Source organism: Lipophrys pholis, assembly GCF_963383615.2.
Source record: "Lipophrys pholis genome assembly, chromosome: 1".
Classification (NCBI taxonomy): Eukaryota; Metazoa; Chordata; class Actinopteri; order Blenniiformes; family Blenniidae; genus Lipophrys; species Lipophrys pholis.
In genome coordinates, this window is record NC_137635.1 from 16843221 (window position 1) to 16855791 (window position 12571).

General features: G+C 43.7%; 2 protein-coding genes across 3 annotated transcripts in view; both read right to left on the reverse strand.

Moving 5' to 3' along the window:
* Positions 1-60: 60 nt before the first annotated feature.
* Positions 61-3857, reverse strand: LOC308117659 (PI-PLC X domain-containing protein 1-like). 2 transcript variants are annotated; one of them, XM_080476695.1, is made up of 7 exons: positions 3795-3857; positions 3548-3655; positions 2159-2283; positions 1941-2072; positions 922-1077; positions 622-805; positions 61-532 (listed from the first exon to the last, which is right to left on the reverse strand). In XM_080476695.1, the coding sequence occupies exons 1-7, from the start codon at positions 3805-3807 to the stop codon at positions 294-296; spliced, it is 957 nt and encodes a 318-aa protein (XP_080332821.1). In that variant the 5' UTR covers positions 3808-3857; the 3' UTR covers positions 61-293. The 2 variants fall into 2 exon arrangements, with proteins under 2 accessions (XP_080332821.1, XP_080332822.1); XM_080476696.1 differs by lacking the exons at positions 922-1077; positions 3795-3857 and having other exon boundaries at positions 3548-3752.
* A 1461-nt stretch (positions 3858-5318) lies between these two features.
* The window catches only part of pkd1b (polycystic kidney disease 1b), a gene marked incomplete at both ends in the record, with an annotated part of 30318 nt that continues 23065 nt past the window's right edge, over positions 5319-12571 (reverse strand). The window contains 11 exons of the mRNA XM_080481558.1: positions 5319-6194; positions 6276-6382; positions 7455-7662; positions 7753-7887; positions 7982-8086; positions 8187-8369; positions 8964-9138; positions 9481-9678; positions 10245-10399; positions 10624-10821; positions 10893-11095. Of these exons, the coding sequence (XP_080337684.1) occupies positions 5319-6194; positions 6276-6382; positions 7455-7662; positions 7753-7887; positions 7982-8086; positions 8187-8369; positions 8964-9138; positions 9481-9678; positions 10245-10399; positions 10624-10821; positions 10893-11095 (2543 nt within the window). The remainder of the gene's footprint in view (positions 6195-6275; positions 6383-7454; positions 7663-7752; positions 7888-7981; positions 8087-8186; positions 8370-8963; positions 9139-9480; positions 9679-10244; positions 10400-10623; positions 10822-10892; positions 11096-12571) is intronic.

A 12571-nucleotide genomic window follows, 5' to 3' on the forward strand; every position in this document is an offset into this window, starting at 1 on the left:
ATCCCAGGGGGACATTTTACTACATTGCTATTCTAAATACAAGGATTATTAGCATTTATTGACTCAAAGATGACTTAATAATTTATTTTAATGTAGGTAGACATTACATTGCATACACACATTTCAAGTAATTTCCTGTGTCATTGAAACCAGATTATCAAATGCAAGTAACCGCAGTAACTATGCACTTGTATTTATTGAAGTCATGGGTGCTTTCGGTCCTTTTCAAACTGAAATATCAGGACAAATACAAAACAAAACAGGAAAACTATCAAAATCTTGGGCCATTTTCTTCACCCTGTCACGTGTTTCAAGTTGATGTCGACAACTGTGGAGACAAAGTCATCGTGCGTCACCATGTCCGAGGCCACGATGTTCACAGCCGTCTTGCGCGATTGCTGTTTCAGCCACAGCAGCAGCTTCGGCAGGCTCCTCAGTTCCACTCTGCCGAGGTTGTCGCAGGGGCGAAGGACGTACTTGAGGGTCCTGGTGTCACTCGGCAACGTCAAGTTCAGGCCACAAACGAAAAAACCTGTGGCGTTAAACCAAAAGTTATTCCCGAGACCGAACCCAAACATCTTGGTGGCGTGTAAACCATCTCGGTAATGTGGGTAAACTCACGATGTGAAGGTCTTTCCTTCTCCAAAGCATGACACAGTTTTGATTCAACCTCATTAGGGTCCATAGTGTCGCCATAGAAGTACTTGATTTTCCCCCATAGCTCTGGATGTTGGTTTGCTTGATAATCGTAGGAAACGATGACGTTTCTCCCTTGGTCCCAGCAGCTCTTCAGGGTCGGACCACCCTGTGGTCAGGTATCAAAGCAAAAGTCTCAACTCAAGTTCTTTTCTATCGTCGAGTCACACAGGATGAAGTGGGTTTCACCCAGTGACCTTAGTGAAGAATAAACAACTACTTTACCGATCTACAGACGAGACTGCTCCCAAACAAGGTCTTGATAAAGTTGATGAGGTAAGTGTGGAGGTGCTCATTGAGCCCTCTGAAGTGGGATAAAGACAGGATGAGGATCTCTTTGGGGTGCTCCTTTGCCCAGTCACGTACCTCCTTGAGAGCAGTCTGAACACGATTGAAGAGGTAAGACATAAATGGTACCTCAGTAGGGTGTAATAATGTTAGAGAAATCTTGTTTTGTCTCATAAAGAATTGATGTGTAATTTGCAGTCTGTGTTCAAGGATGACCTGTGTCAGTACTTTTGGAACTTCTGTGCTGCTTTTGGTTGCCGTCAACACGGTCTCAAAACAGTCTGGCCATGTTGCATTAAATTCAATTTGTGATTTGTCTGCGATGCCTTCCATTTGCATTCATTTGTGCAAAATTTTCATCTCTTTTAAGCTTGTTCGTTCGCTCACTGTTCTTTTTGCATGTCATTCTGGTCAATTTGTTTTGCTTTGCGGTCTCAGGTTTCCCCTCTCATTTGTGTTCATTGTGCATCTCTTTGCGATCAGTTTCTATCTATTTGTGATTCTTCGCTGGCCTTTGAGTCCCAGTATTGGTTTTGTTCTTCATTTGTGTTTATTAGGGTGATGTTGCATCTCTTTTAAATCAGTTCTGTTAATAATGTTAGTTTTTTTTAAATCAATTTCTGGTCATTCTCCTTGTGGGCTTTTTATTCCCGTACATTTGTCACATTTCTGCATCATTGATTTTCCAAAGAGAAATGATAACCTCAACAGAGCCGTTGGATCAGGGGCCATTCAGCTCTTTCAGGTTTTAATTCTACACCCATAAGTCTGTTCCATTTACTCTCATTGTGCCTCACATCTGCACAGCTCATTTTATGTTATGAAGTTAGTCACTGAGAAGTAGACAGTAAATTGAAGATCCAACTGGCACCTAATGATCCAGAACCTTCAATAAAATCCTAAATATTGATCCCAGCTTATATGTCTAAACCTATAAAACACATGTCTGTATTCACCTCCACATCGGTGCACGTGTACAGCCCGTGGTAAAAGTAGAGTCGAGTGGGGTCGGCGTCGTTTGGCTTACGAGCGATCCTCAGGTCCAAGTAGCGAACGCCTGCGTCGAGCTGCGTCTTGACGGTTGCTTCCTATAATACCAGCCGACACCATTTTGCCATTATTACTATACGCACATATAAATTCATCACTGACAGGCTATAAACTCCCTCCTCACCTGGGTGGTTGCCCATTTGTGCACTGTTTTACGCACGCAGTAAATTCCGCTGAATCTCTTTAGTCTATCAGGCTCTATTATAGAGGAGTTAATGTCCAAGTCGTAACTCATGGAGTCGTGGCTTCCTGGGAAAGAACATACAAGACACACACATCACGGAAAAAGTCTTTATGGTGGTCATATTAGGCATCACATTAAATCAGTGACCCCACAAGTCCCCAGTAAAACCCCTCAAACAGCAGAATAGACCCTATAATTGCTACCAATCCAACAGAAAAAAAGGAGCAATGCAACAGTTCTAAGTTTGGAAACGATGGATCTGTTGGGTTTGAACCCAGAATTTTCCGTTAAAGTCACGATGTATCCTCGTGCGATATATTTGTACTTCCTCTACGATTGGTCTTTACTCGTCAACTACTGGACTTCTCTCCTCATCCATGACTTGCACTTTGCATATAAACCTTCGTCCCACTAAATCTACAGCGTACAAAAATTACTCTTACGTTACCATTATTACAATGCAACGCACATTTTGCATGCTGTGTGTCGATCTGTTACCATATTATGTGATTTTAATGACAGAAAGAAGATTAAAAACAGCAGAAGCTCTTGTTCTACCCAAAATGTGAATTTCCTCTTCCAACTTCAGTGTTTGTGTGTTTTTGGAAACAGCAAAGTTGCTGTAATTAATTAGATATGTTGCCTTTGATATTTACCCAACAAAATGAGAATATACAAACTGGAGTGAATTTGCAAAATGACACATTAATGTGTCTAAATCTACCAGCTATGAATATTTAGTATTTAGAATATAGAAACGGGTTAAGATGGAACAAATTACACAATATAGCATTGAAGAAATGGATAAATAATGCTGCTATGTGTCCTGCTTGTGATCTGATAACCCCGTACCTCTCGACCACATTCCTCGGTGTACAAAACTTAAGATAAGCGCATTACTGCATTGTTTGCTGGCTTTAAGTATGCGCCATACTCCACGTTCAACTGATTCCTTGTATCGTGACTGTGTGCAACTGTAATCCCTCCAGCAAGATAATCAAACAAACGGAGGACAACTTGGTCTTGCCGAACATGGATCAGTTATACGTGTTGCAGATCATAAACCTTTCAATTTGAACCAAGGCAGGAAATTTAATCATAATAAATACAACTAAATCAGTGTTTCATGCATTCAATGAATGAATAATCCTCACAGGCAGCATCCTCCAATGACAGTTTTACAGCTGATGATACGTACTGGGCGTGTCTTGTTCGTAGTCACAACAAACTGCATTATTGTTATTCTTTCCAACAACACACACTGAATACACCGCCTCGCACATAGATTCACTTCGATATACATTTATTCGCACTGCGTCATTTGCGTACCTGGTATGGCCAGATGAAACAGGGGAACGGTGTGAAGTTCGGGTGGGAGCTGCGACATCCAGTCACTGATCCATGTTGAAGCTTCTTCCTCTGTTTCCAGAGACATTCCTACACAAAAGATATGAAGAATAGCTTCGACTTTGCAGCACTTCAAAGTGAATGCACAGTGTAAAAGAAGTTCGAGTCAAACGTTCGGAAGTGATCTGACGGAGGAACTTGGAAAAAAGAAAAAAGAGGCTTGGTTTACCTGGAATGTTCATGAATGGGACTCCGATTAAAACTTCCTCATACCAGCACTGTTCGGATGAGTGAAGACAATAAGGTGAGAAAAACCAACTCCTTCACTGGTTTTTCAGGACTGTAACCCGACTACATGAGCGACACAGGGCCAAGTTAATCATTTACCTATTAAAGTACTCACTGAAACGCAGAAAGTGCTTCAAGGATATTTGAAGCCTTTAAAGTTGGTGTGAATAAACACCCGTATGTGTCATTTATATACAATAACTTCTGTTGAAAAGCATTAAACTAACCTAAACTGACAGTTTCTGCCTAAAAAAATCCTTCGCTCCTGATTGAACTCCCATTAAAAATGAAGAATTTCAACACTTGGTTACCTGATTTTTATATATTTTGTCTTTTTACAGGCAGTCTTAAAAAAAATCGAGAGCGACTGGTTCAAAGGACAAGGTCTGGGTCGCAAAAACAAAACTTCAAAAACTAATTTTCATCGTAGTGTGGTCCGTTTTAATACGATTGATGTCAAACCAGCACCAAAATGTTCAGTATTAATTCCCTATCGCCTGATATGCAACCTGATGCAGTGACATCGTCACCCTGGTTAGCGGTCGGGGGTCAACTGATAGTGGGGTCACACAGTAATTGTAAAATGTGTGTTCATCTGTGTCAAACAGTGACAACATGAAGCAATTTAAATGACCATAAGAAATGATGGAAGGAGTGGCGTGGTGGATCAAATTACCTGGTAATCCATTGGTTCCCATGGTGACAAAAGCAGCATTGGTGAAGGTATGTGCTCTACTGAGTGCCCATTCTAGTTCTATTTGCTTTTATAAACATTACCTTCACTCATAGACATCCTCAACTTAGTGTTGTTTATTGCTTCTTTTTTATGTTTTTTACAAATGCAAATTAAAAAAAATATATAAAAAAGTTCAGCAGATATGTCTTGGATTAGTTCGAATCTGATTAAAAAAGATGCTACAGTCCAAGACAAGGTGACTGAGATTTTTTTGTCTGACCTGAAATAACATTTGGCCAAATATTAATCCACTTGTGTTACCCAATAAACCCAGCTGCACAGCAAAGTTAGAGTGGAACATTGACTTCTGCTCATGGGTTCAAACAAAAAACCCAAAGACATAGTGGATTGTGGACCAAATGGTCTCATGTCTTTATTTGTCTTTTGAGTAAAGTATCTACAGTGTCACTTACAAACTAGAAGATCTTAAAAACAACACACCACAATGACAACATAAAGAGTTTTCTAACCAGTTCTTTTCAGAACATCTGTATATCCTTCAATACATTTTTCAAGGACGACCAAATTTCATCAGCATGAGGACAAACTAAATAGATCGTAAAGTGGCACGCTTGAGTCTCCTCAATTCCCCCTTCCTTAATATAAGGAGATTCCTTTCTTAGTTTTATGTTCAGGTGAAGGCTGTATTCAAGCAGATTGTGCGGTCAATCTCCATTTCCTCTACACTTCACTATGACATGGCAGCAAGACAGTGTCACACATCACATATTACTCCGTCTCTGGTTCTTCTGAGATCCAAGCCTTCCTCTTCACTGGAACACCATCACTTATGTGTCCTCTTGGCCCCTCTTCACTTCTTGGTCGGGCACTGAGGAGGTTCTCTCCTCCGTTTCTGAATGAAGCAGCTCCTGGCAGCTGGAAGCGTCTCTGTGTGGCGTCGGCTGAATGAGAGCTACCGGAATGCCATGCTCTTCTCCTGGGGAGTCGGCTGAACCCGGGAGAACCGGCATTCAAACCGCTGATTCCAGGTGTAGGCTTGGTGAATTCAGAAGGAAACGCGTTGCTCATTGGCTGAGGTATTGATTCAGACTCGGAGTAGGAGCTACGCACACGTGGAAAGTTGCAGATTGACGCAGCCGTCGACTGAAGCAACGGCGAAACGAATGGAAATGAAGATGGGAGGGAGATTCGCGACCTGGGGTGAAGAAGACCAATCTTTCTGTGTCTGACTTCTCCTTCATCGTGTTCTTTTGTCTTCATCAGCTCTCCCGGTCTTTCTTCACTTTCCTCCTTGTTACTCATCCACACCTTCCTTCTTCTGGACTGAACCTCCTCTAACTTCACTTCCAAGTCGTGAATGTCTTCGATCACCTGATTGACCCTGTCAAATCGAGACAGAAGAGCTGTGACGCAGGGCATCAGGCCGTCCAGGTAAGGCTGGACTTCGAAGCCAGTTTCAGACCCTGACGAGTCCTCAGACCGAACCGAGAACACTGAGGACGGAGGCCGGGGGGAAGAGAAAGAGGAGGATATCGAAGGGGATTGACAGGAAGGTTGACGCGACGAGAGGTTGGAGAGACGAGATTCCTGTGATGCCCTGGAGGGTGGAACGTCCATGCCCTCAAACTTCACCCGGTGTCGGAACTGGAAGGAGGCAGGAAATGTCAACGACAATTCCTCATAGAATTAGATCTTCCAAAGGATGTGTTGCACACCTGCAGTTACCTGTTTAGCCTTGGTGATTCCCATCCACAGTTTGAGTCTCTTGATGAAGAACTCCACCATTTCATAGTCCTGAGGTTCAATAGCTGGTTGCAACAGCTCAGCCTGCTCTGCCCTTTGGGATAAACCAACAGATAGTCGTCAATTACACTGAACACAGCAATGACCACGAATAAAGTACTACATATTGTACGTCCACAACTCCTTGAGATTTACAGGTGGCTGAAGCTATCTCTGAAAGTTACGATCAGAAATGGTTTGTAGATAAATGGACTGGTGTCCAGGCAGGAAGTCTGCAGCTTTTATGAGTCAAAAATCTGTTTTTGTAACTTTTCACCAAATCAAATTCAACTTCTGCAAAACATGTTTAACCTCTAATATGAGACCAGCATAACTTATTAAGTTGAATATATCATTTTGACATATGTAGGAAAAGTGTCACTCATATTGCATTGATGAAGTTTCATTTCATCACATCTTCACCTGATTTAGTAGTTCCCCCCTTCATTTCACCCCTTCTTAGATTTTATTAACTGTTTTATATGCTCATGCAGTTTTGTTTCTATTTGAAGCTCTTTTTTTAAGTTGTTTTGGTCATTTTTTCCGTTTCTTGTGGTTTTATCTATTCTTCTGCCTTTTTTTATTTAGTTGTTGTACCTTTTTTAAACCCTTCTTAGCCGAGAGATAAGAGACCTTTTGAAATGACTCGGATGTGTACATGCAATAAAAATAAGATACATTTTTTATTTTGTGAAACCTTCTGGGAGCCACAAATTGCGAACCCCTGATTGAGACCAAAACTCCATATTAATAATTTACACATACTATAAGACCCAATGCTTGTTTATATCAGTGTAAATCTTATGTTAAAGTGCAGCCACATATGACTAAATACTATCCTAGATTCAAACATATATGCATAATAGAAGTCTAATATAATATAAAATTCATTGATTTTGGTGATCCCTGAAGTTTCAGCCTTTACCAATCATCTTTAAAAAGAAGACTAGGTGCTAATTAACATGCTAAAAAATATCAAGGCTGTTGGAGGTGTATTGTGCTGAGGATGCTGCAGCACCCCCTGTTGGATGGTAGAAGGTATCAATTTCAGTATGGGGTAAATATTAGTAATATCAAAATGACGACATTTCTGACAAATTGGGACACACCCAACCACCCCACCGTACCTGTATGTACGGATAAGAACAGCTCCACAGAGTCGCGCCACAAACCAAACACAACCCCCCAACAGCAGCAGGCCATAGAGAGGCCCCAGGACCGGGTGGACCTTGCACAGTCTTTGGAGAACCGCTCGTCCTCGCAACATGGACAGCACCGAGACACTGGTCTGATGCAGTGACAGGAAACCTTCCACCGAGCCTGAGAAAAGCTAAAAGGAGGACAGAACCACATCAAGGATTTTTTATTTATTTTTTCCCCTTCCTGAGAATTAGTTTCAGATGAACTTTTCCTCTCATACCGTGCTTCCAAGGTGAGTGCAGAGCAAAAGCAGTAGCAGCACCAGGACAGCTCGATTCCTCAGCTCCCCCCAGGTTCTCTGCAGCACTCTGCCCATCACCACCCACCTCCGCACAAACCTCAAGGTTCCCAGCAGCTGGAAAACACAGCCAGAGCGAGGAGTAGTCTCTGCAGTGGTAAACCCAGGGATCAATGCTGATGTATAATGGAGAACCGGAGCCGACAGTGACCTTCAGAACGAGCAGCGTGAGCAGCAGAGCCGCACACTGAGAAGACTTCTCTGCCAGAAGGGCCGCGCCGTGGAAGTTAATGAAGCTGTGCGGCTGGGCCCGAAACTAGATGGCACATATAATGTAAGTCAATCAGAGAAGTGAAGGTGACCATGTTTACAGCACCGAGTCAAAAGCATCACACTGTTTGTTATTGTTGTCTTACCTTGGAAATACATGAAGAAGACAGAGACTGGGAGCAGAGCTGCAGGACAGCTGCCGCCAGAGTCAACAACGCCAACAAGAGCTGGAACCAGCGATGGCACTGACGCAGGTAGTGAGCACGCTCAGTGGCCAAAGAGCGCAGCTCCCCAAACAGGACGAGCAGGGCAGTGATGAGAAGAACAATCTGCAGGATGAAAAACAATGGGCGATTTCTCTCATCGGCGTCAAGTTTGGGAGCACAAAAGCCTCCAATGATGCGGCACATCAAGCAAGTCAAGATTTCTTTACTGGTGCCAACCAATGTGATCAGCCCCCTCCACTTCATCTCATGACCAATCACTGGAAAGCACGGCTGGCAACATCTCAGAGGTAGAAGCGATTGGCAAAGGGCAAATTGATTGATATATCTTACCACAGTGCCCCTTTGTTTATCTTAGCCAGCTCGCTTTAATATATTTCAGCCAGATACAGCACGCTGCAGCTAAACAGATAAGGCAGTTATTTAGTGGCACTGCCAGCAGAGAGAGTGAGATTACCGTGGAGTCATTTGGTGGGAGTGAGTACAGGACTCACAGGTGTGCACAACGCTTTTTGTTATTTGCATTTAGTAGTCATTAGTGTTGGAGTACTCAAGACCACATTTTCAAGGTCTTAGTCTTGGATGTCGGAAAAAGCCCCCAATGTCCGTTAATCCCACTATTAAAAGCACAGAATAGACTGGTAGAACAGACAGTGTGTTAAACAAAGTTGGAGCCCTCTGGATTAGAGGGTTTATTACCACCAGGGTAAACTGAAGGTCCGGTTCTGAAGAGGATGACGGGATGAAAAGAGGATGGATGGCGAGCGAGGAGGCCATCGGCAGCATCTGAGGCTGCATTAATCGTACCGACACGCATATAAATAACCCAGACTCTCTGTGGTGGTGTGTGAAATCCATCAAAATCCTCTCAAACCTAGAATGAAAAGGAGATTGAAGAAAAAGACAACGTAGCAATTAGCGAAGCATCAAAAAAAAAATGAAGACACACGTAAATTGCACTTTTAACAAATTTGCTACGCAGGGAATGATTCACTTCGTCAGAGTAAAAACGTGCAAAATAGTTTCGGGGTGATAATCTCCATGAGAAAAACGATCATGTCGTTAGTTTTCAGAAGAAAACAAAGTGTGATTGTTTGCGTTTTGCCGGCACGCCTCATCACTTTCAACAGAGTAATTTAGCCGGCACCTAATGAAGGGATTAATGAATCAACACGTCTGGGAGCTGCGCTCATATCGCCGTAACAAATCCACTTACTGGGTCTCCTTCTTGTCTGCCATGCGCAGGTCCGCGATGAGCCGGCGTGTTTCGCTTTCGTTTCCCAGAAGTTCGACGGCCGACGCACCGAGGAAGTGTGCGTACTGCAGCTGTGGTGACCCCATGAGGCGCCACCCGGGGTTTTGGTACAGGTGTGGCAACAAGGTGTGACTGATCCACCGCTCTGTGTCTGACCAGCTACACAGGGAAGGAATAAACCAGGAATTGTGTTAAGACATTGTTGTGCATCAACATGCCAAAAAAAGTCAAATATCTAGCGAAGGAGACCAGATGGTGCCAGGTCCATACAATCACTCACATCACGTTTCCTCAGCATTTCCTTATAGCCCAGTGATTAGAAATGTACTTTAACAGACAATTGCACAAGAGATGGTTTTCCAATCGACAGCATTGAAATACCTAAGAATGTATCCAAACCAAATAAAAATACATAAACTTTTCAACTTGCACAGGATTTAGTTGTGTTCAGAGGTACTGCATCTTATTGTGTTGAACAAATGTCACATGTCCAATATCCTATTTTTGGCTCAGTACATTCCCTTCACATTTTTTCCCGGTGTGGCCGGTGTCAGGAATGTCTGTGTGTGTGTGTGTGTGTGTGTGTGTGTGTGTGTGTGTGTGTGTGTGTGTGTGTGTGTGTGTGTGTGTGTGTGTGTGTGTGTGTGTGTGTGTGTGTGTGTGTGTGTGTGTGTGTGGAGGGTTGTGTGATGTTTTGACAGCATTAAGCTGAGTGTCGGTCTTACTCTCGGAGCGAGGTGAGGTTGGGGAACCCCGGGGGTGCTCTGTGAAGACGCTGTCTGACAGCGGAGTGCAGCAGCCGACCCTGTCTCTGCTCCACTCGGTCCTGGTAGTTCACCAGCAGCACCAGCAGCAGAAACAACAGCTGGCAGACACAGTGCTGAAGGAAAGACAAACAACATTTTACCAATACAGACCGCATGGGAGAATAGAGTGCTTTGACGCAGCAATTTAATTAGATCTCTTATTTTTATCATGGAAATAAAAAGTGAGTAAAGACAACTCTTTTAAAACCACATGTAGAATGAAGCGGGGAAGATGATGGATTGTTGCACATTGTATGATGTGCTTTGCTGAAATGTGCTGTAAAACTGTCCTGCGTACCCTCATGAGTGCCCGCAGTGCCTGGACTTTGCGAGCCTCCTCTTTGGCCTGAAGCAGCCCGTAACCACACGGCGGTCGGACCTTCCCGCTCTGCTCGCCAAACATCCGGACCACCTCGGTCTCCCGAGCCAACTGCTCCTCCACCTCCGGATCCACCGGCCGCCACAGCGCCGTGTGGATCAAAGCCTGCGCGCACACCTGAGCGATGACAGCCACAGTCAAACGAGTTCAACGCCAAAGATGTAAAGGGTTGAGTGGGTAGAACTCACCTTGAGAGGCTCCAGCAGCAGAGCCGACGCGAGGAAGGCAGAGGAGGCCGACGTCAGCCACATGAGCACCACTTTTCGAGAGAAGAAACTTCCGTAGAGCCCCACCGCCGCCAGGCAGGCTCCCAGGAGCACGGCCACCAGCAGGTAGAGAGCACTGAGAGCCCAGCGAGGAAGCAACCGGCCGGGCTGACCTCGAACAACACCTGAGGGGCAAATGAATGATGAGGATTCTCTCACACACACACACACACACACACACACACACACACACACACACACACACACACACACACACACACACACACACACACACACACACACACACACACACACACACACACACACACAAATCACCAAATATATCATTGTTTCTAAAGCAGTAAAATATGAATCAGTGGTTATTGATGAGAACATTGAGGACCCGTTTACACAACAATGTTTTCAAGGGAACACGCTAAACCTTCATTGAGTTTTGGCAGTCTGTTTACACGACAATGGTGCTCCGAGCAACTGACCAACTACATCATTTACAGAATTTCTGCCATTTTCGTGGAAACAGACATCCTTTTCAAATCGTTGCCGTGTGAACGTAAAACTTTTCTGAAAAGAAAAAGAAAAAAATGATGCGTTTTGGACAGACTATTTAGACAATGACAGACAAACACATACAAGTTTTAATACATTATATTTTAAGTTTTAATCACAAAACACAACCCGATACTTTATGTTTGCTCCCTACGTTAAACTGATATTTAGCGAACTAAGATAGGGTTGAGAATGAAGACGGATTTCCTGTACCAAATGAGATCCTAGAAGGACTGAAAGTGATACAAAGTATCATCAGACATGTGTTTTTGAGGCTTTTGTTTTTGTGTATTAATGCACTGTATTCCCTAGAAATTCCCTTCCTGAATTGCAATATCGATTGCAGCCACACAGAGCAGCGGTCTTGGGGAGCTGGTGAGTGCCGAGGGTCTTGCTCGGGGACCCCCGGTGCCTGTTTTTGGAACTGTGGAGGGAAACCAGAGTACCCGGAGGAAATTCACACACACAGGGGAAACATGCAAACTCCTCACTGAAAGTGCCCCAGGTGATACTTGAACCACAGAGGTCAGCACCAGAACTCACTGCTGGGCGCAAAAACCGGCTCCATGGTTGCGACGGCCACCGTGTGTCAGAGTGTCGGAGAGGGAAGGAGACATTTTGGTGGACGCCACAGCAGACTGATAAAGTTCAGTTTTATCTGTTTATTAAATGTATAAATTAAATATTTGATCAGGGACTTGTAAAAAGGCTCAGTGGACTTTATGTTTTATCCTCAGTCACTAGAGCTGGAGGAGGTGGGAGACGACAAGGTCGTCTCTCTGCACTCAGCACAGCTTTACGCACGGCTGTCGCCGCACCATTTATATACTTACTCTGAAATTAGACTGTTACACATCTTGTCACAATTGATCATCAATCAGTTCTATCCACCGCTCTGTATCAGCTGAATATGAAACCATGACATATGAACATGGTGCTGCTGATTCAGTAGTAAAGGCTCACGGAATAAACACATCTAGAACGCTGCAGGTTGGCTGTTTATGATTACGTGGATCTGTAAGTCTGATATTTGAAGATAGTAAAAGTATGGGTTGAATCTGTCTCTGTGTGCATCACTACAGTTTTTTCTCTTT